General features: G+C 33.3%; 1 protein-coding gene across 1 annotated transcript in view; it reads right to left on the bottom strand.

Moving 5' to 3' along the window:
* Ccdc18 (coiled-coil domain containing 18) overlaps positions 1-24,080 on the bottom strand; it is a 106,940-nt gene that overhangs the window by 56,502 nt on the left and 26,358 nt on the right. Inside the window, exons 10-17 of the mRNA XM_077791146.1 lie at positions 23,667-23,958; positions 20,696-20,820; positions 19,393-19,550; positions 15,407-15,627; positions 12,576-12,686; positions 11,823-11,954; positions 4,669-4,803; positions 4,426-4,503 (exon numbers count right to left, since the gene is read on the bottom strand). Of these exons, the coding sequence (XP_077647272.1) occupies positions 4,426-4,503; positions 4,669-4,803; positions 11,823-11,954; positions 12,576-12,686; positions 15,407-15,627; positions 19,393-19,550; positions 20,696-20,820; positions 23,667-23,958 (1,252 nt within the window). The remainder of the gene's footprint in view (positions 1-4,425; positions 4,504-4,668; positions 4,804-11,822; positions 11,955-12,575; positions 12,687-15,406; positions 15,628-19,392; positions 19,551-20,695; positions 20,821-23,666; positions 23,959-24,080) is intronic.

The raw sequence follows: 24,080 nt of genomic DNA, 5'->3' as shown, positions 1-24,080 counted from the left end.
ATAAAAAGAAAAAAATGTTCCACTTGCAGATATTAATCTCCATCATGAAATTATCCTTGCAACTCTTGTTTCTATTTTTTTTAATTTTTAATTTATTTTATTTATTTATTTATTATTAGTTGTTCAAAACATTACAAAGCTCTTGACATATCATATTTCATACATTTGATTCAAGCAGATTATGAACTCCCATTTTTACCCTGTATACATATTGCAGATTCACATCGGTTACACATCCACTTTTTTACATACTGCCATACTAGTGTCTGTTGTATTCTGCTGCCCTTCCTATCCTCTACTATCCCCCCGCAACTCTTATTTCTAAAAGGGGAATCTTGAACTGGGAATGGTGGAACATGGCTATAATCCCAGTTACCTAGGAAGGTGAAGTAGGAGAAGCCCCAGTTCAGTTGGGTTCATTTGCCAGCCTGGGCAACTGATCAAAAGTTTATCTCAAAAAAAAAAAAAAAAAAAAAGGGTTGGGGAATGTAGCACTAGGGATGTAGCATAGTGGTGGGATAACCCTAGATTCAATTGGTTTGACCCTTGTTAAAAAGTTTTAATGCTTCAATGGGTTATATCCAATTGAAATATAGATTTTTAACTCAGTAATAGGTTAAGGACTTGGGGGAGATAAGGGAAATACTTACAGATCAAAATTTAAAAAGGCACTCACTCTCAGGGTCACACAAATACTGGCTCTTTATGTGTATAATCCTAAGAATGTCTCCTTAAATTTTGCACTAATGGCATCTCATTTGATTTACCTTAGTTCCAGGTCTGCAGCATAGCCAGATATTCTGCAAGTCTAACAAGTTCCCAGGTGATGCTGATGCTACTAGTCCATAAACCATACTTATAGTAGTAGTGTTATAAAGAACATTTTCAAAACACTGGGGAAATTTCGTTATGAACTATATTGAATGATGTTGCTGAATTTATGACCTTCTTTAAGGTGTAGTGTGACCCCATAACAAAAAGTTTCTGCTCATGGAAGATGCATGTTTATGTATTCAGGAAAATTAAAAGTATTATGACATGTACAACCTTGTCTCAGGTGGCTGGCAAAAAAGAAGTATTTGTGTAGGAGGAGGTAGGTGTACACACAAGCATGCATGTATGTGTGCATAGAGAGAAATGAAGTGAGTGTACCTAGAGTATAATGGACAATGAATCTGGATGAAAGGTACACAGATGCTCCCTGTAGTAGTATTTCAAATTTTTTGAGGGTTTGAAATTTTAAAAATATATTTAAATTAATAAATTAATTAAAATTAATAATAAACAAATTTTGATGGGCTTTCTGATTTAATCAGAGCTTGAGAGTCTGAATCACATATGAATACACTGTGCACTGTATATGCATCCCTTGCAAACATACACATACACGAATGAACGAAATCAAAACATACTGACAGATATACATGTATATAAAGGCATGAAGCCAAAGAAACTTCTCAAATACACCATCTGGGGACAAGTAGGTAGGGCTTTAGGCTGTATATCTTCAACAACAGCAATTAAGCTCTTCTGTTTATTTTTCCACTTAAGATTTTTTTTTTTTTGAGGGAGCAGGGAAAAAACCCCAGAGTAGAAAATAAACAGAAAACAAGAAAAATACCTTAATAACTCCCTTACTTTATTTATTTATTTTTGGTACTGGGGATTGAATCCACATCTCATGCATGTTAGGCAAGTGGTCTAAGGCTGAGCTACATTCCCAGCCTCCAAACAACAGAAAATAAATGAACAAAATCTTAAGAAGTACTGTATCAATTTTCTGTTTAAGAGGCAACACAATTTGCTTGATTTATTGGTCTCTTGTTACCTGTTTAGAATTTTATCATCAACTATTTAGCTATCATTAATCATAATTTTATAATTGATACAACTTTAAATTCATCCTCTTAACTTTCCTGTATATAGAAAACTCATAGTACTTCCTTGCAGAGAACAACTGAGGCATGCAAGGGGATATAGACAAAAATCATAAAAGGAATAATGACATAATCAGGAAAAGTAGGCTTCATATTTCTGTTTTGATGCTACAGATAATAGAGGTTAAGAATCATTTAAGTATAACTTGAATCATGGAAATTCTGCTTCTGTATTTCCTTCTTATTTTGATTTTTTACCCAAACAGCAAACCTGTTAAAGGTATTAAGGGAATAAAATACAGCATCAGATTTCATTCCCTTACTAATTTTCTTTCCATCACATACCTGGCTTGAAATATATGGAAATACTTTACTAGATAACTGCCTAGGTGTTTAGGTAGTTTAATGAAGTCGCTATTTTTTTTTTTTTTGGTGGGGGGATTATTTCATGAAATAATTTCTGTCCTATCACCTTTATATACTAAAGATTTTTTTTTTTTTTGGTACCAAGAATTGAACCCAGGGGTGCTTAACCATTGAACCACATAAATAGCCCTTTTAATATTTTAATTAGAGACACGGTCTCTCACTAAGTTGCTTAGAGCCTTGCTAAGTTGCTGAGGCTGGCCTTGAACTTGCAATTCTCCTGTGCCTAACTACTAATGATTTTTCAATGTTAATGAACTTTGAGATTTTTCTTACATGAGGAAATAAATTGAGATGGCATTTACTATTAAAGAATTGAGAATGTCATAGGAATAGTTATGAATAAGCATAATTATACTTACATGGGCATAGAGTCACAAAATGAACTAAAAACAAAACACCAAGAAAAAGTAAATAATGTATTTTTTAAAACAATATGATAGAATAAGGTAGCAGTATATTTGGACATATCAAATTTGAACCTCTAAAAAATGCAAAGGAGAAAATATTGAATATATAAGAGTTTTTCCCATTATCCACAGAGGATATATTTTAAGAACCACAGATAGTACTAAATCCTATATATACTATTTTTTCCTGTATATAAATACTCCAATGATCTCAACTAAGCACTTATCAGGCAGTATGGCTGTAACATTTGTAGTTTAAGGTACTTCAGTAAACCAGCATAAATTTCTTTTTCCTTCTTTAAAATTTCACACATAGATTTGTCTTTACCATAAATCTTAGCAACTTCAGCATATAATATTTTTCCATTTCTTATTAAATCCAGAACTTTCACCTTTTCCCTTAAAGGAGAACTTTATACCTTAGTTTGGGCAAATCTGAATTGCCAACATCACTACTTTCATAGATTACGATCACTATTAAATAAAGTAAGAGCTACTTAAACATAAGCACTATAATACTAGTTCATCTTATAGCACAGATGGCTCCTAAGTGATTAATGGGCAGTTAGTACAAACTAAGTGGATACAATGAGAAAGAGACAATGAAACAGATGGGGACAAATACAAGATTTCATCATACTACTCAGAATAATGCAAAATGTAAAACTCATGAATTGTCTCTCAATTTTTCTAATATTTTTGAACTGCAGTTGACTACATGTAACTGAAACCATGGAAAGTGAAATCACAAATGAGATGATACTGTATAATAATTAGTTATTAAATTTTGAACTTAGCATATGCTAAGCAATTTATATATCTAGTTTTGTTTAATACATTGCTATTCTTCTGAGGTGTTGTTATCCCTATCTTAGAGAGGAAAAAATTAAATTTCAGATAGCTTAAATAATCTCAAACTAAGGCATCTTGAGGCCAAAAGCGAAACCCAAGGTAATTCAGCAAACTGGTCCATGTTTTTAATCATTAAGATATACTAGCCACAAATCCATATTTTAGCTGAAAATTATGGATTTATCACTTAATTAACCTTACAGCAGAACTGGTAAAAAGAAGCAAAACTAGATTTACTTGCTTTGTTAACTCTTTACTGGTAATGCTAATAAGTTGCAATTATAGCTAAAGTTAAAAGACCTTTTTTTTGTGTGTGTGGAGTTGGGGATTGAACCCAGGGCCTTGTGAATATGAGGCATGAGGCAAGCACTCTACCAAGTGAGCTATTCCCAGCCCAAAAGACAATTTTTTAATGGTTCAGAAAATCATAGGACCAAACAGGCTAGATAATCCATAAATCACATTATCAACTATCAAATGATTAAGATTAAAATTCAATGTAAAGAAAATATGCTGCTGGGCATAGTGGTGCACTCCTCTAATTCCAGCAACTCAGGAGGCAGAGGTAGAATTGTAAATTCCAGGTCAGTCTCAGCAACTTAGTGAGAACCCCATCAACTTAGCAAGACCCTGTCTCAAAAAAAAAAAAAAAAAAGAATGAGGGATATAGCTCAATGCTAAATCACCCTGGGTCCAATACTCAATACTAGAAAAGAAAGAAAGTAAACATAACAACAGAAACAAAGTTCACTGAATCAAGTCAAATCTTCAACAATTAATCAACATTTATGCATATAATTTTTATAATTTATGTGTGAACTGTCTTCAATAAGAAAAACAAAAAGTATTAGCATACTAGCCTTGATTGTTTCTTCAGATACTTGATTCTGTAATGCTTTCAAAGCTTCATCTTTCTTCATATTTTCCTTTTCCATTTCCTGAAAATGGGAGGTGGGGAGGTGTGGGGGGAGAAGTAGGAAAAACATAGTAATATGAGTAAACATTTTTACATTTGTAAAGGTTATTACACAAGTGATTTGATTAGAATTAACATATGTCATAGAAAGATAAAACTATTAATACTTTTATAAAGATGACTTTACCCCTTTGCTTTCCGTCAAGAGTCTATCTAGTGATTCAAGATGATGCTGTTTACATATTATATCTTGTTGCAACATCGACATAGTCTTTTCTTGTTCTTTAAATTGTTGGTCTTTTTTCTCTAGTTGAGCTTCAAGCTAAACATAAAATCAGGATTAATTTTCATATTATATTTCTAAAATGTTTCAAACATTTTCTCCTATTAAAAAAACGAAATGAATGGTTAGAGATGTAGCTCAGTGGTAGACTGTTCCCCTAGCATTTATGAGACTCTGGGTTCAATCCCCAATAATGAGATGCACATTTTCAATTTCAGTAGGTATTTCTTTTCAAAGTGAATCAAGATTTACACATTCATTAGACGTATGTAAGATTTCTCACTCCCCACAACTTCACCTATAATTGGCATCATCCAAGTTCAAAAAAACTTGGAACAAAATATGAAATTACTCAATATGCATATATTTATATACATATATTATGTAGCTATACACAAATAAATAAAAGATGTTATATCTAGTGATCTATATATATCACACATCCATCTATCCATACAATAAGAATATGGCAGCCACAGGATTAACAGGAATATATAAAACCAAAGAATTCTGAAATGAAAATGAGCAAATGAAAACAACAAAAGGACACATCAGAATTAGAGACTTTTTAAGCAATTTAAGATAATATTGAAAAAGTAGTATTTGCAAGTTAAACTTCCTAGTAAGCAAACAAGGAAAATAAATTCTGGATCCTATTAAATAAGGAGAAGGAAATTTTTAAAAAGAGGGTTGAAATTAACTCCAATGGAAATTTCAAATATAATGTTTTCCTAGAATTTCTGCCACTCTCATATTAATCACTGAAGAAACCCTCAGGGATGAACTCATTTGAAAGATATTTTTTATCTTCTAAATCAGTAATCCACTTTTTAAGGACCTATTATAAAATAATTTAAAATATGGAAAACAGCTTTACAATAAAGTTGACAAAATATTAAGTCATCATTCTGAACAGGAACAACTCAAATGGCAACTATTCTATAAAATGAAGCTATTAAAAATAATGTTTATATTGGGTGCGGTGGTACATGCCTGTAATCCCAGCAGATTGGGGGGCTAAGGCAGGAGGATCATGAGTTCAAAGCCAGCCTCAGCAAAATCGAGGTGCTAAGTAATTCAGTGAAACCCTGTCTCTAAATAAAATACAAAAAATAGGGCTGAGGCTCTGGGATTGTGGCTCAGCAATAGAGCACGCCTAGCATGTGTAAGGCATTGGGTTCCAGCCTCAGCACCACATAAAAATAAATAAATAAATAGGGCTGGGGATGTGGCTCAGTGGTCAAGTGTCCCTGAGTTCAATCCCCAGAAGCAAAATATATGCGTGTGTGTGTGTGTGTGTGTGTGTTCCTCGAAGACTAGGAATAGTCTTCACTATATGACCTAGCTATATGACTCCTCAGTATTCATCCTAAAAAATTAAAGTTGTCATAGTATAATGATACAAGTATACCCATTTTTGTGGCAGCCTAGGCGTCCACCAACAGATGAATGGATAAAGAAAATGTGGTATATGTATATATACAATGAAGAAAAATGAAAGTAAGAACATGAACGGAAATTGAAAACATTGTGATAACCAAAATAAGCCACTCTCAGAAGGTCAAGAGTCATATAGTTTTCTTTCATACGTGGAAATTAGGGAGAAAAAAGGAAAAGAAAGGTTGTAGGGGCAGAATCTCATGAAAATCAAAGAGAGATCAGAATAGAGGAAAGGGAGGAAGGAGAAAAGGAAAAGGAGAAATACTGGCCAAATTATATTGTGTGCATGTATGAATATGTAACAAAGCCCATCATATGTACAACTATAATGCCCCAATAAAAAATGTGAGCCTGCACAGTGTCGCACATCTGTAATCCCAGTGGTTCAAGAAGCTGAGGCAGGAGGAACAGAAGTTCGAAGCTGGTCTCAGCAACTTAGTGAGACCATGAACAAATTATTAAGACCCTACCTCTAAATAAAATATATATTTTTAAAAAGGGTTAGGGATGTGGCTCAGTGGTTAAGTACCCCTGGGTTCAATCCCTGGTATTAAAAAAAAAAAAGTGGAAACATTTTTTAAAAATAAAAAACTCGTGTTTATTGACAAGTTTTGAGAGTTCTTTATTTACGTTTTTGCTGGATATGGGATTTACAAATACTTTCTCCACCCTAGCTTATCTTTCATTTTCTTTCACAGCATAAAACTCTTTAGTATTGGTGTATTCCAATTTATCCGGTTTTTGTTGTTGCTGTTGTTGTTTTTCATGGTGGTTTTAGTATCATACCTAAGAACTCTTATCCTAACCTGAGGTCATGAGTACTTTCTTCTAAGAGTGTTACAGTTTTTTAAAAAATTATATTAAAATCTATGACCCATTTCTTTCTTTCTTTCTTTTTTCTTTTTTTGTGGTGCCAGGGATTGAACCTAGGGCCTTGGGCATGCAAGGCAAGCATTCTACCAACTGAGCTATGTTCCTAGCCCAGTCTGTAACCCATTTCTAAGCATATTAAGGTATACATTCATCGAGGATCCATTATTTTGTATCTGGATGTCCAATTATTCAAGCATCACAGGTTGAAGGACTTAACTCTTTTGAATTGCCCTTGTGCCTCTACCAAAAGTCAAATGATCAGAGCTGGGGATATAGCTCAGTGGTAGAGCACTTGCCTTACATGTACAAGGCACCTGGTTTAATTCCCATCGTTGCAAAAAAAAAAAAAAGAAAAATCAAATGATCACATCAGCTGAGTCTATTTCTAGACTCTAATCTGTTCTTCAGTACCTATCTATTTGCTAATATCATATTGTATTGATTACTAGAGCTTTAATAAAAATCCTGCAGCATAAGTCCTCCAACTTTGTTCTTTTTTTAGACTTGCTTTGGCTGTTCTAGTTCCTTTGCCTTTCCACTATAAATTTTAAAACCAGCTATGTACCTATAAAAACACGAATTTTGACTAGAATTTTGATTGGAACACATTAAATTTATAGATCCATTTAAGGTTGACTCCCTAAATACTTCCAACCATAGAAATGGTATTTCTCTTCATTTACTTAGGTCTTCTTCAACATTTTGCACATATAGATCCTCTACATATTTGTTATATTTATATTAAGCATTATATTTTTGGAGCTATTGTAAATAGTACTATTTTTAAATTCTTGGTTTTCAATTATTCATTACTAGTATACAGAAATATGAAAGTTTAAAATTTTATTTATTTATTTTTTTACTTGTAGTTGGACATAATACCTTTATTTTTACTTATATTTATGGGGTACTGAGGATCAAACCCAGGGCCTAGTGCATGCTAGGCGAGAGCTCTACCATTGAGCCACAACCCCAGCCTGAAAGTTTTAAATTTTACTGGTTCTTTTTAGTTATACATGACACTGAAATTTATTTTGATATAATTTTAAAAAATATTCATTTTGATATAATTAAAAATATATATATATCAAAATGAATTTATATAAAATATATCTTATTTTAATTAGGAACCCATTTTTATGGATATGCACAAGGGTGGGCATTCACTATGGTATAGTAATACATGTACACAGGAAAATTATTAGAAATAAAATGTTTTTTTCTTTTTATTTAATTTTTTTCAGTTGGCAATGGACCTTTTTTTATTTATTTATATGCGGTGCTGAGAATTGAACCCAGGACCTACACATGCCAGGCAACTGCTCTACACTGAGCCACAACACCAGCCCAGAAATATGTTAATTTTTTGGTGTTGTTGGTTTTTTGGTCTACTTGTTCTACAACTATAGAAAAGAGTAATGTTGACATCTTCAACTTTAATTTTGGGTTAGTTTCTCCTTTCAGCCTTCTTAATTTTCTTCATGCATTTTGAAATTCTACTGGTAAGTATACATACTTTTATGACTGTTACATAACCGTGGTGAATTGAGCCTTTTATTGTTATGCAGTGTCTCTCTTTGTTCCTGATAATTTTCTATGATCTGAAGTCTACTTTGGTATTTATACTTTTTTTTTTCACTTGCTTCTCTCTTCCACAAGTCTCTTTCATTATTAGGCTATGTTCAGATTTCCATTTTATCTTTGTATCTTTCTACTTTATCTCAACAATTTTTTTCTTGGTTGCTATAGGGATTATAATGTACATATTTAACCTTTCACAGTCTATTCAGAGTATTTTTGCCAAAGTAAATGTCGAATAGAACTTTATAAGAAAATAAGTCTTTTTACCCTCTTCCTTTATATTGTAGTTTTCACAAATATTATACCAACATACTTTGTCAAAAAGTAATTTATCTAGGATCGTGAGTTCAAAGCCAGCCTCAGCAAAAAGCAAGGCACTAAGTAACTCAGTGAGACCCTCTCTAAATAAAATACAAAATAGGGCTGCAGATGTACCTCAGTGGTCGAGTACCTGAGTTCAATCCCTGGTACCAAAAAAATAATTTATTCAAATATTTACTATTTTTGCAGCTTTTCATTTCTGAGGTCCTAAGATTCCCTGTTGTATTATTTTTCTTTAACCTGAAGAACTATCTTTAGTATTTCTTCTAGAACAAGTCTTGTGACAAATTCTCTAAAATGTCCTATATATAACATTGTCTTTATTTTACCTTCATTCCTAGAGAATTATTTTTATTAAATATGAAATTCTAAGGTGACGAATTTTCTCTGAGGACTAAAAAAATGTTACTCTTCTGTTTTCTTATTTCCAAGGGTTTTGTTGTTGTTATTTGTTTTGGTAGCAGGGATTAAACCCAGGGATGCTTAACCACTGAGCCATATCCACAGTCCTTTTTTATTTTTTATTTTGAGATAGGGTCTCCCTAAGTTGCTTAGGGCCTCACTAAGTTGCTGAGGCTGGTCTCGAACTTGCAATCCTCCTGCCTCAGTCTCCCAAGTTGTGAGAATTATAGGCATGCACCACTGTACCACTCCATGTTTTTTTGTTTTGAATATTTATTTTATTTTTATGTGGTGCTGAGGATCAAACCCAGGGCCTTGCACATGCTAGGCAAGCACTCTATTGCTGAGCCACAATCACAGCCCCCACTCCATAGTTTTTGATGAGAAATGTGTAGTAATTTTAATCTTTGTTCCCTAGTTACAATGTTTATCTCTGGTTGCTTTCAAGGTTTTTTTCTTTTTTAAAATATTTAATTTTTAGTTGTAGCTGGACACAATACCTTTAGTGTGTGTGTATGTGTGTGTGTATATATATATATATACACGTATTTATTTATTTATTTATTTATTTATGTTTATCTCTGGCTGCTTTCAAGGTTTTTTCTTTTTTTGTTGTTTTTTAAATATTATTTTACAGTTGTAGTTAGACACAATACCTTTATTGTGTGTGTATGTATGAATGTATGTATGTATTTATCGATTTACTTATTTACATATTTATTTATATGTGGTGCTGAGGATCAAACCCAGGGCCTCGCACAAACATTCTACAGCTAAGCCACAATCCCAGCCCTGGTTTTTTATTTATTTGTTTGTTTGTTTGTTTTTGTGGTGCTGGGGATTGAAGCCAGGGCCTTGTGCATATGAGGTATGCACTCTACCAACTGAGCTGTATCCTTTTTTTATGTTCTTATTAGTGTATTATACATAAGAGTGGGGTTTAGGGCTGGGTGGTAAGCTCAGTGGTAAAGTGCTTGCCTAGCACAGGTAAGGCCCTAGATTCAATTCTCAGTACCATACAAAAACAACAGATAAAATAAAGTTAAAATAAAGATAAAATAAAGTTAAATTCTCAAAAAAAAAAAAAAAAAAGGAAGACTAGGGCTCATTTTGACATATACGTACATGCATGGAATATAATTTGCTTCAGTTTGTTCCTTGGTACTTCCACTTTTCCTTCTTCCCTTCCTCCCCCTTTTCACTTCCTCTGTTCTACTGGTCTTCCTTCTATTCATTTTTTTTTTCAATTGGTGCTTTAAAGATTTTTTTTCTAAGTTTTCAGCAAGGATTTTGATGTGTCTGAAAGTAGTCTTCTCTGATTTTATTCTCTTTGATATTGTTGAAAATGTAAATTTTTCTGTGATCAAATTTGTAAAGCTATCAGTCTTATTTTTTCAAATATTTTTCTGCACAAATCTCATGCTCCTCTCCTTCTAGGATTACGATGACAAGAATGTCAGAACGTTTGATAATGTTCTTTAAACTCTGTTCAGTATTTTTCTCAAATCTTTTTTTTTTCTTTCTCTTACTCAGAGAAAATAATGTCTACTGCTCTATACTTAAGCTTATACTCTTCTTGTCACCTCCATTTGCTCATTCAAATTTTCTATTTTTTTATTTAGTCTTGTGTTCTCTGTATCATATCATTTTTACTTTTTAAATTAAATATTTATTTATTAGTTGTAGTTAGAAACAATATTATTTCATTTATTTTTATGTGGTGCTGAGGTTCGAACCCAGGGCCTTGCACATGGCTAGGCAAACACTTTACCGCTGAGCCACAACTCCAGCCCCAATAACATTTTTACCTTTAACTCAACATTAAGAGTGCACTGAGCTGGGATCGGAGCTCAGTGGCAAAATGCTTGCCTAGCACATATGAGGCACTAAGTTCAATCCTCAGCACCACATATAACTAAAAATAAATAAATAAATAAATATTTTTTTTTAAAAAAGATGATTACAGTTGAAATGGAAAGCATATTATATTGAAAAGCATTGGTGGGGCTGGGGATGTGGCTCAAGCGGTAGTACGCTCGCCTGGCATGCATGCGGCCTGGGTTCGATCCTTAGCACCACATATTAAAAAAAAGATGTTGTGTCCACCGAAAAACTAAAAAATAAATATTAAAAAAATTCTCTCTCTCTCTCTCTCACACACACACACACACACACACATATATTAAAAAAAAAAAAGGTAAAAAAAAAAAAAAAAGAAAAGCATTGGTGGGTCAGAAATGTAGCCCAAGGGTAGAATGCTTTTTCAGCATGTATGAAACCATACGTTCAATCCCTAGCATCACAAAAAATGAGCATTATAAAATGGATCTGGAGTGAGATTCTAAGCTGCTAACTTTTTTGTCCTTGTTTCCTCACCTACAAAATAACCAATACTGTGCTAGTAATGAGGTTCTCTTCATCACTAACTATGCATTACTTACTCTTTCAATCTGTTTTTCCATTTCTTTATGTTGTTCAAGATGAATTTTCTTTGCTTTTTCAAAGGCTAAGCAAATTTTCTCATGCTCTGTATTGATATTGGTTTCTAGACTCCTTATCTTTTCATTCTTTTCCTAGAAATATAAAACAGGTTTAAAATATAACTAAGCCAGGTACAGTGACACACTATGTAATTCCAGTGGCTCGGGAGGCTGAGGCAGGAGGATCACGAATTCAAAGCCAGCCTTAGCACTGGCAAGGTGCTAAGCAACTCAGTGAAACCTTGTCTCTAAATAAAATATAAAACATGGCTAGGGATGTGGCTCAGCGGTCGAGTGCCCCTGAATTAAATCCCTAATACCACACCTCAAAAGAAGCATATTAAAAAACTACTATTTTAATTTTATTAAGATAAAAATGACAAAACTTGAGGGGCTGAGGTTGTGGTTCAGTGATAGAGCGCTCGCCTAGCATGTGCAAGGCCCTGTGTTCGATCCTCAGCACCACAGAAAAATAAATAAATAAATAAAGGCATTGTATAAAAAAAAAAAAAAAGACAAAACTTGAATAACAACTTGTTGTATTAGCCTATTAACTTGAAAATACAGAAACAAACAAACAAAAGAATGACAAGAAGTTCAGTAGAATTTTTAGTTTCCTACTTAGTATGTTTTATAGTAATGATACAAAAACAAACAAGCTATCACCAGTACCTAAAAGTCAGAGTAAACTTGTAGCAAAAAGGTAAATTTTACCATAAGTTCCTGTTCAAGTTCTGCATTTTTTGCAGCAGCTGATGAATAAGCAACTATTTTTTCTTCTAACTGTTTCTCTAGAGTTAAAAGCTGAGAGCATTTCTTTGTCATCTGAAAATACAATAAAATATAAAATTAGTTTTTTAAGAATATACATCCTAAAATCAAATACTTGCTCCTCTTTTTGAAGTTTAAATACATTGTCTAGATAAATAGGGCAAATTTATGGTAATAAACAATTAAGGCACAAAGTGAATAACCTTTTAATTCATGTAATTATTAAAACAAGTGACAATTTAGAAAAAAATAAATAGTGTAGGGTTGAGGCAGTAGCTCAGCGGCAGAGCACTTACCCAGCATGTGTGAGGCACTGGGTTTGATCCTCAGCAATGCATAAAAAAATAAATAAATAAAGGCATTCTGTCCATCTACAACTACAAAAAAAATTTTAAAAAAAATAGTGAAAGGAAGCCAGGCATATCATATCACTCCTTCCATTAGGAAATACATAAGTAATTTAATTTGCATCCTAATCCTTTTTTTCTTTTTTTTTTTTCTTTTCCTTGCACTATTGGGGACTGAATTCAGAGGTCTCTACCTTTTCCTAACCCATTTTTTTAAAAGTAGTTCTTACAGATTGAAATTAATATTGCAAAACGTTAACACCAGTTATTTCTGGTGGTAGAATTATCAGTGTTTATTTTCTTCTTTTTCTGTTTCTGAATTTTAATGTTCAACAAGACTATTCTGTTATTTTTTTTTAAGTTATTAATCTCAGTACTTGAGAATTTTCTAAGTGGTAGCCTGTAATTATAGACTAAATCTCCTTTTCAATTATTAACTGAAGTTCCTATTTTACAAGTCTTTTCCATGGACTTGACTATAAACATTAAGACACAAAATTAGACATTTAAAAAACATCCTTGGGCTGAGGCTGTAGCTCAGTGGTAGAGAGCTTGTCTTGCATGCATGAGGCCCTGGGTCGATTCTCAGCACCACATAAAAACAAATAAATGAAAATAAAGATATTGTATCCATCTACAACTAAAAAATTTTTTTAAAAAAAATCCTATGGGGCCTGGAGTTGTGGATCAGCGGTAGAGTGCTTGCCTCATGCATGCAGGGCCCTGGGTTCAATCCTCAGCACTACATAATAAAATAAAGAAAATAAAGGTATTGTGTCCAACTACAACTAAAAAATAAATATTAAAAAAAAAAATCCTGGGCTGGGGATGTGGCGGTGGCGCGTTCGCCTAGCACGCGCGGGGTGCTGGGTTCGGTCCTCAACACCACATAAAAATAAAAGATATTGTGTCCACCTAAAAAAACTAAAAAATAAATTTAAAAAAAAATCACAGGCTTCATCCGTAAGCCTGAAGGTTGAGTATATAATATATACCATGTAATCCTGGTCTGCAATTACCTAGTGAGGCATCCTTATCCTTTCCTCAGTGAAAATCAAGATCAGATATTCATAAAACATTTCAGAATACTATCCGTAGTATATCTATATCAGATTCACATGCAGTTTTTTAAAAAATGTAAATTTCTGAGCCATACCCAAAGCCTGCTGAATCAAAATTGTTAGAATAGTACCCAGAAATGTACATGTTTGAGAGGCTTCCTAGGTGGCTTTATTATGGGCCAAGCTATAATGACCAAACAAGACTCCATTTTACCTTAAGACTCCATGTTGTGTCTTCTCTCATGGGAAAACCCCACCTCTGAACCCACCAACGCTTGCTTAGCATAGCATACTGGCAACACAATGGTAAAACTGTTCTTTCTGTCCTTATATACTAAACTTGTGCAATGTACCATAACTGCATAGAATGTTTGTCTAGACGTTAGTAACCATTCTTTAAATTGTATTCAACTAGGGTCGTTTTGACCCACTTTCCCATCTGCTTATGATTTTAGACCTCATGATTTTGTTTGTGGTCAGGAATCATAGCCACAACCACTTACGATAAATGTACTGATATGCTTTATTTGTGGTTTTGAACTATAAAAGATTCGCTCTAATCCCTTTAGGGATTAGAGGAGTGCAGACTTGCAGTCTGCCTTTTTGCTGGTGAATAAAGGTTCCATCTCCTGTTTTGAAACTGACTCAGTCATTGATTACAATCTTACCATAATAGTTCTGATGTTTGCTAAAATTTTAAATCCTCTACCACTTCTTTTCTTTCAACTACATAATCCAAATTCTCTTCTTCTTTTTTTAAAAAAAAAATTTTATAGTTGTAAACGGACAGTATGCTTTATTTATTTAGTTTTTTATGTGGTGCTAAGGATTGAACTCAAGTGCCTCACACATGCTTGGCAAGCACTATAGCCCCAGACCCCAAATTCTCTTCTTGTAAATTTGCATTTACCTTGCCAACTTATACTGTGGAAGAAATAATAAACTGCAATGCAGTATTAGTTTCACCAAATTTAGGACCTTTTAGCCAATAGGGAGCAGTTCCTATTTTAATTTAAGTTAAAATAACATGTTTCCAAATATAATTTCTAAAATAGCTTAAAGCTTGGCACAGTGGCACATGCCTATAATCAAGAGGCATGGTTGAAGGGGACTCAGAGGGTGAGGCAGTAGAATCACAGGTTCAAGGCCAGCCTCAGCAACTTAGCGATACTGTTTCTAACTAAGAAATTAAAAAGGCTGGGGATGGAGCTCAGTGTTAAAGTACCCCTGGGTTCAATCCCCAATATATATCTATGTGGTACCATTTTGCAAAATTTATAAATCTAGACTTAAATTGTTACAAAATCCCACAAGGTATTTTCTATCTTCAAACTTAGTACATGTGCCCAGCTAATTTGAAGCTTACTTCACTTTCTAGTTTGGTAGAGTTTGAAGCTTTCTCTAGAAGCTCCTCTTGAATCAGTTGAAATTGACTAGTTCTGTGAGCCATGTTAACCTTCAGATCAGAATTCTCAGCTTCTATTTGCATCAGCTTAGTACGTAATTCTTCTATTCCAGTAGCAAGTCTTTGCCTTTCTCTTTCATATTGCTTGTTCATAGTCTGTTGATTGCGGTCTTTTATAATTTCTGTTGATAAACACAAAAGGAAAAATTTTCTGGATAAAACTTCAAGTACAAAAATAAATATAAATAGTTGAAATATTTAACCATAAAGTTTAGTTTCTGATTTAAAGAATAAAAAGGATGTAGAAGGAGACATGCAATAAGGAAATGGTAAATAAAGTTACACCTCTAGTGCTTTCTATTTTTTATTTTGAGAAAGAGTCTCACGAAGTTGCATAAGTTCTCACTAAATTGCTAAGGTTGGCCTCAAACTTGCCATCCTCCTGCCTCAGCCTCCCAAGTCACAGGATTATAGGGTATGCCACTGCATCCAACCATTAAGAATATTTTTATGTACTATTTGTAGATACAGATTCAAAAGGTACACACAGTGAACCCTTTCTAGTCTTATATTCCTTACTTACAAACTAGCTGAAGAAAATACACTGAAATTTTAAAAACTACTAAGGTTTATTACAGGTAGCTTTCTGACTATGTCTTCTCTCCATTATAAACATTATAGCTTCTCCTACTCCACAATACCTGAATTTTCAAGAGCACTTTAAAAGGCAAAATGTAGGTGATTATATAAGAATACACATATGGAAACAAGGAGAGATACACTTTGCCCTCAAGAGTTGGATAAGAGGCTATTTCCCATCAATCCCCCATCTCCACAATATTTTACTTTCTAAGCTATCCATGTCATTGACTCTATTCTTAGATGTTAGACTATATGACACATTATATTTATCACTACCTATAATGACCACCATTCCCTCTGCTAATCATATCATTCTCTTCCCATTCTAATTACTTAGATACATAATTTTATGTCACTTCTAATGCTAACAGCCCTTTGTATTTAAAGATAGATTATGATATTTATTAATACCCAGGGCAAACGACCACTAAAAAATGTAAATGTATACAAAGAGTATAGTGTATGAATCAAGAGTGGAAATAAGACATGAGATGCTAAAATATACTTGAACCCCGAAAAAGGCAAAAAAATGAATAAAATGGAACATTAAAAAATGATAGATTAGACCCTCCAAATACCAATATTACATTAACTATAAGCAATCTAAACACCCCAATAAAATTCTACTTAAAACACAAAAACTGTCTGAATGGATATAAACGCAGGACCCAATTATATGCTTTTTTTTTAAATTTTATTTTATTAATTTTAGTCTTATTTTATTTATTTATATGTGGTGCTGAGGATGGAGCCCAGGGCCTCACACATGATAGGTGAGTGCTCGACCACTGAGCCACAACCCTAGTCCCCAATTCTATGCTTTCTATGAGAAACTCACTATCTATAAAGACACAAATTCAAAGGATGAAAAAAATGATTAAAAAGAAACCACCACTGAAGGGCCTATATTTATTTCAAACAAAGCAGCGTTCCTACAAGAAGTATTACTAAGAACTAAATGAGACATTTAATATAATAAAAGGGTCTATTCAAGAAGAAGGTATAACAATCTCAAATAATATGTACATAATATGTTCAAAATACAAGAAGCAACAATTGACAGAATTGAAAGGATAAATAAACACACATACAGATATATCTGAAGATTTCAATACTAGTCTCTCAGTAATTGACAGAATAAATACACAGAAAATCCTTAGGGATAAAGAAAACTTAAATACAACCTTACGATTGATAGTAAAAAAAAATCCCACCCAACAATCACAGAATAAACAATTTTTCAAGAGCAGTTAGAACACTAAGACAGACCACATGCCAGCCAATAAACATAGTCTCAAAGTACTTTCTTCTTTTTTGTTTTTAAATTTATTTATTTATTCTGATTTGTTATATAGGACAATAGAATGCATTTCAATTAATAGTACACATATATAACACAATTTTTCATGTCTGGTTTTACACAAAGTAGAGTCACACCATTCGTGTCTTCATATATGTACTTAGGGTGATGATGTCCATTTCATTCCACCGTCTTTCCTACGCCCCTGGCTTCTTCCCTTCTCTTCCCTCCCCTCTGCCCTATCTAAAGTTTCCTCCCATGCTACCCACTAACCCCATCCCCATTATGGATCAGCATCCTCATATCAGAGAAAACATTCAGCATTTGGTTTTTTGGGATTGGCTTACTCCACTTAGCATAATATTCTCAACTCCATTCATTTACCTGCAAATGCCATGATTTTATTCTTTTTTAATGCCATTGCATATTCAAAGTACTTTCAAAAAATAAAATCAAGGCTGAGGGGGTAGCTCAGTGGTAAAGCATGTGCTCAGCATACATGAAACCATGGGAATGGGAGTGAGAGGAGGAGGAGGAGGAGGAGAAGGAGGAGGAGGAGGAGGAGAGCCTTTATAAGTAACGTGAGAAGGAATAAAAAGAATTCTGATGGAAATGTTATGTCTTGATTGTGGTGATAGTACCGAGAGTATAAACAAGTTAAAAAAAAAACACATTTGTAGCAAAACTTACCAAAATTTTATATTTAAAATGAGCACATCTTATTGGATTTTATTAAATTTTATTTCAATAATATATTTGGTTTTTTGGTACCGAGGATTGAATTCAGGGGCACTCGACCACTGAACCACAAGCTATTTTGTATTTTATTTAGATGCTTAGCACCTCACATTTGCTGAGGCTGGCTTTAAACTCATGATTAGCCTCAGCCTCCCAAGCCACTGGGATTACAAGCGTGCACCACCATGCCCAGCTCATTAATATACATTTTAAAAACATAATGCGAAGTCCAAAATTTCTGAAATAATTTGCTCTCTTACCAGAACATAATTACTCATAACAAATTATCAAGTGTGTTTAACAGAAACCAAACAGCTGTTAATTTGTTTCTTTTGTTTGTTTTCTGTGGAACTGGGAGTTGAACTTAGTGTCTCATACATATTAGGCAAGCACTCTATTGCTGAACTACATCCCAAGGCTTTATGTTTTAAATTTTGAGACAGGGTCTTACTAAGTTGCTGAGGTTGGCCTCAAAGTTGTAATCCTCCTACCTCAGGCTTCTGAGTAGCTGGATATAGGCATGTGCTACCACACCCAATTTAATGATAGTATTTTAAAGAAATAGATCAGCTATACACAATGGCACACATCTGTCATTCCAGCTACTTAGAGTCAGGAGAATCACCAGTTTGAGGCTAGCCTCAACAACCTAGCAAGACATTGCCCCAAAATTAAAACTAAAAAGGGCTGGAGACATGGCTCACTGGTAGAATAACCCTGGAATTAATCCCCAGTACTGTAGTATTTCAGTCAATAGAATAAAATAAAACAGTATTGCCAAGAACTCTGATTACGATTTATTAAATAATTCAACATTATATACACAATGGAATATTACTCAGCAATAAAAGAAAATGAAATCATGGCATTTGCAGGTAAATAGAGCTAGAGAAGATAATGTGAAGTGAAGTTGGCCAATCCCTAAAATAAACAAATTCCGAATGCTTCCTCTGATATAAGGAGGCTGATTCATAGTGGGATCTAGTGCTCCCTAGGGGGAGCATGGAATAGACAAAATCTAAAGAGGGCAGAGGGGTGAGAGAGGAAGGGAGGGGGCATGGAGGTAGAAATAATAGTGGAATGTGATGGACATTACTATCCAAAGCACACACATGAAGACACGAATTGGTGTGAATATACTTTGTATACAACCACAGATATGAAAAATTGTGCTCTATATGTGTAATAAGAATCATAATGCATTCCACTGTCATATATAAATTTTAAAAATTAATTAAAAAATAATAATTCAATAATATATACTCACCAGCTTGACTACCACCTAGTTTTACAGGTTCTGTTTCTAAAGTAGTCAACTTGCCACTTTCTTGGCTATTCTTACAAATAATGTTCTGAGATAACTGGTTTGCAGTCAGATTTGCATGAAGCTTTTGAATCTCTGCCTCTTTTATTGCAAGCTTAATCCTGGCACAAAACAAAAGAATCCAATATGACAGTAATTCTGTAAAAAATATCTCATACTACTTTTCACCTTTCAAAGTGGTAAAATTTTAAAATTCTGATATTAGTTAACTCTTAGGCAGGATATAGAAACTTTTATAAAAAACAGTAGGATTATAAATTAGTTTAGCTACTTTCTAACTTGATTGAAACTAGTAAAATATAGATGACCTACAACCTAGAAATATGAGTTTTAGGAATATATTCTAGAGAAGCTCTCATATATATGTGTAGGGAGCCATGTATAAGGATTTTCTTTGTAACTATGTAATAGAAAAAGACTAGAAATAAGGTAATTATCAATAAAAGAATAGATAAATTGACACCATTCTAGAAAAAAATCCTAATTTAAAAAAAAATCCTAACTAACCACCCAAATCTATTCATGGATCAACCACTCTACCTATCCCAACATGGATGAATTTTTTAAAATGGGCATGGTGGGCATGTCTGGGCATGGTGGCACATGCTTTTATCCCACCAACTAAGGAGGCAGGAGGATCTAAGTTCAAGGCCCTAAGCAACTTAGTGAGACCCTGTCTCAAAATAAAAAAAACAAAAATGACTGGGGATATAAAGCACTCTTGGGTTCAATCCCCAGTACCAAATAAATATTTTAAAATGATGTTGAGTAGAAAAGCAAAACTGCAACTATAGAGTTCACTTTTATTTGTGTATAAGAGAAAAAAAATGTTCACAATATGGACAGAAAAATACACATCAAATTCATAATAATGGATAAGCAGGGGAAGAATTAGATAAGCAATAAGGATCAAAGGGTATTATCCATCCTGTAATGTTTTATTTTTTATTTAGAGAAACAGATTTGAAACAAATATCACAAAATATTAAGAAGAATCAAATCTTAGTTGTGGAATCAGTATTTGTTATAATACTCTCTAAACTTTTCCTTCTGTATTTTTTTTTTTAATTATTTTATGTGGTGCTGAGGATCAAACCCAGGGCTTCGCTAGGCGAGTGCTCTACTGCTGAGCCACAATCCCAATCCTCTTTCTGTATTTTTTTAAAATTTTCTCAACTAAACACCTTCATTTAATTTCCAACAAAACCATTCTATTTGTTGTAAATTCAAAATATGAAAAACATACCTCAATTCTGAAATCACCAATTTATTTGCCTCACAGCAGCCAATGCAATTGTCTTCTTTGTTTGACAAACTACTCATCTGGTGCTTAGAAATGGATGATTTAAAACCAAGTATTTCTCTTTTTAACTACAAGTTTAAAAAACAAATGTTTGTAAATTGTAATACACATGTGGATGCCATTGTTTTCTTATTCAGAACTCTTTAAGTTTGAAAAATTGTCTAAATTTAATAGAAGCAACCTAATGTCCATCAACAGGAAAATGTACAAGTACAATAGGAAACATTTGGTTAATGGAAAACCTATAATTAATTCAGACAATTGGAAAAGTATACTAGTTAGATAAACTTGAGTTACATAAATTAATATGGTTACATTTTACAATACCAAGTAAAACAACAAATTCCATTGATACACAAAGTATTTTTAAAAATATACTAAGAAGGGCTGGGGTTGTGGCTCAGCAGTAGAGCATTCACCTAGCATGTACAAGACCCTGGGTTCAATCCTCAGCACCACATAAAAATAAATACATAAATAAAATAAAGGTATTGTGTCCAACTACAAGTAAATAAACACTTAAATGTGTGTGTGTGTGTGTGTGTGTGTGTGTGTGTGTGTGTGTGTGTATAGGTAGATGGATAGAGAGAGAAAAATGTATGGGCATGGTGGTGCACGCCTGTAATCCCAGCAGCTCTGGTGGCTGAGGCAGGAGGATCACAAGTTCAAGGCAAGACTCAGGAATTTAGCAAGGCCCTAAGCAACTTAGTGAGACCCTGTCTCAAAACAAAAACTAAAAAGAACTGGGAATGTAACTTGGATCCTGGGTTCAATCCCAAGTACCAAAAAAAAAAAAAAAAGAGAGAGAGAGAGAGAACAACATATGTATTTATATAGAAATTTATATGTGGCAACATTTAAATTATGGATGAAAAGGATACAAAAGAATTTCAGAATAGTTGCTACTTTTGTGTTTAGAGGGAGAATAGAGCTGACAAAGTACATATAAAGGTTTTACCTATAAAATTTATTCTAAAAACATTTGAAGTTGATAGAGCAATGTGTCCCATATTTTGCAAATGCTAAGCTACATTACAAATACTAAGCTAATTACACACTCTAGAAGTAAAAAAGTTCACTTTTTCAAACTATATCATCCTTAGCACTTCATGAAACATAGCATCAAGTATATATTATCATATCAACTTCATAGTCATATATCTAATAATTCTTAACTCTAAGCACATATGAAAATTTTAATTTAAAATGAAAGTTATCTGTATATGATTACTTTCTAATTTCAAAAGCAAACATTAGATTAAAAATCCTAGCGCTGGCGTGGTGGCTCAGAGGTAGAGCGCACGCCTACCATGCATGAGCCACTGGGTTCGATCCTCAGCACTATATAAAAATAAAATAAAGATATTGTGTCCACCTACAACTAAAGAAAAAATGTTTTAAAAAATCCTAGCAAATAATTAATATCTAATACAGGGCCTCTCAAATACTCAGCAAGCACTCTACCACTGAGTTACACCCCCAAACCAGTTCTATGTCATTCTCATAACTACATTTAAAGTTGCTAAACATTAGCCATTGAGGAAATGAAAATGTAAACCACAGTGTGATACTACTTCATACCCACTAAGCAAAATGACAATGACAAGTGCTGACAGGCATGTAGAAAAACAGGAACTCTCATATACTGCTGGTGAAAATGTAAAACAGTGTAGCCATTTTGGAAAACAATTTGGCATAAATTTACCACATGACCCAGCAATTCTATTCTTGGATATCTACCAAAGAGCAATAAAAACATGACAAAGACTTCTATGAAAATGTTCACAGCAGCATTATTCATAATAGCCTAAAAGTAGAAATAATCCAAATGTCCATTAATTGGTAAACAGATGAAATGAAATACTATTCAGAAATAAATAAGAAATGAAAAACTGATATGTACAACATGAATGAACCTCAAAAATATTAAAAATATAAAATAATAGGAAAAATATGTGCAAAAGACCACATATTTTTACGTTTTCATTCTTCAAAACAGCCAGAAAGGGGGCTGGGGATGTGGCTCAAGTGGTAGCGCGCTCGCCTGGCATGCACGCGGCCCGGGTTGGATCCTCAGCACCATATACAAACAATAACTAACAATAACTAATAATAACTAGCAATAACTAGTGTCCACCGATAACTAAAAAATAAATATTAAAAATTCTCTCTCTCTCTCTCTCTCTCTCTCGCTTAAAAAAAAAAAAACAGCTAGAAAGGAAAAATATATAGAAACAGAAATTTTTAGTAGTTTCCCAAGGGTATGTGGTGGAGGTAGAGCACTAATTCTAAAAGGACACAAGGGATCTTTGGGGGATGGCAGAAACTTGAAACTGAATTGTGGTGATTATTATAAGATTTTTAGCAAACTTATTAAGAGTCTTAAAACAATTACCACAATGCAGGAAATTTGCCCAGTACTGCAAATAGAAAACTATTTGTAATTTAGTAAATTTACTAAAAGTTACTAACATTTCAAATGGTTGAATTTTACAGAATAAGTGATATTTCAATAAAGCTATATTTTAAAAAATGTGCCATTCTTATATATGGCATCATATAAAAAAGAAAGTATATAGGGCTGGGGTTGTGGCTCAGTGGTAGAGTGCTCATGTAGCACACGTGAGGCACTGGGTTTAATACTCAGGACCACATAAAAATAAAATAAAGATATTTTGTTCATCTATTTAAAAAAAAAGAAAGAAAGAAAGGGTACAGAAGAAGAAAGGTAAATGTGAGGCAAAAATAGGAATTAAATAGAAAAGAAATTGGTGCCAAAGTACAGACAAGTAAGAATAAAACTAAAAGCTAATAAAGCAACTCCAAAATGATGTTCTCTCATAAAACACTTGAGTAAAATTTTTCTTTTCCATGATACAACAAGTACAGTACATTTCTTTTCACACATACTTACTGGCAAATGGGATATCATTTTTCCCAAGCTTCTCAGTTCTACCCTTGAACTTTCAATTTCCTGCTGACATAAATCTAGTCTCTCATTCTGTGCTGCAACACGAACCTTTAATTCTCGGTTTTCATTCATCAGAGAAAATTTTTCTCTCAGTATTTCTTCTTTGTCTTCTAACTCACTTTCTAGCTTCAGAACACTTTGTCTAGATTCAGTTAATTGTGCCATGACTTCTGAATTCTTCACTGCCATGATTCTTAATTTTTCTTTTCCATTGTTATTTTCTTCTTTTAACTGCCTATAAAAAAATAAATGAAAATAAAATGTGCATTCATTTTTAATAATCATATTTACATACTCTAAGTACAGAAATATTGAAGTGCCAGACATGGTGGGGCACACTTGTAACCCCAGTTACTC

The sequence above is a fragment of the Urocitellus parryii genome, chromosome 11, assembly GCF_045843805.1.
Source record: "Urocitellus parryii isolate mUroPar1 chromosome 11, mUroPar1.hap1, whole genome shotgun sequence".
Lineage (NCBI taxonomy): Eukaryota > Metazoa > Chordata > Mammalia > Rodentia > Sciuridae > Urocitellus > Urocitellus parryii.
The sequence above is the reverse complement of the archived record's forward strand: the minus strand, read 5'-3'. Positions and strand labels throughout refer to the sequence as shown.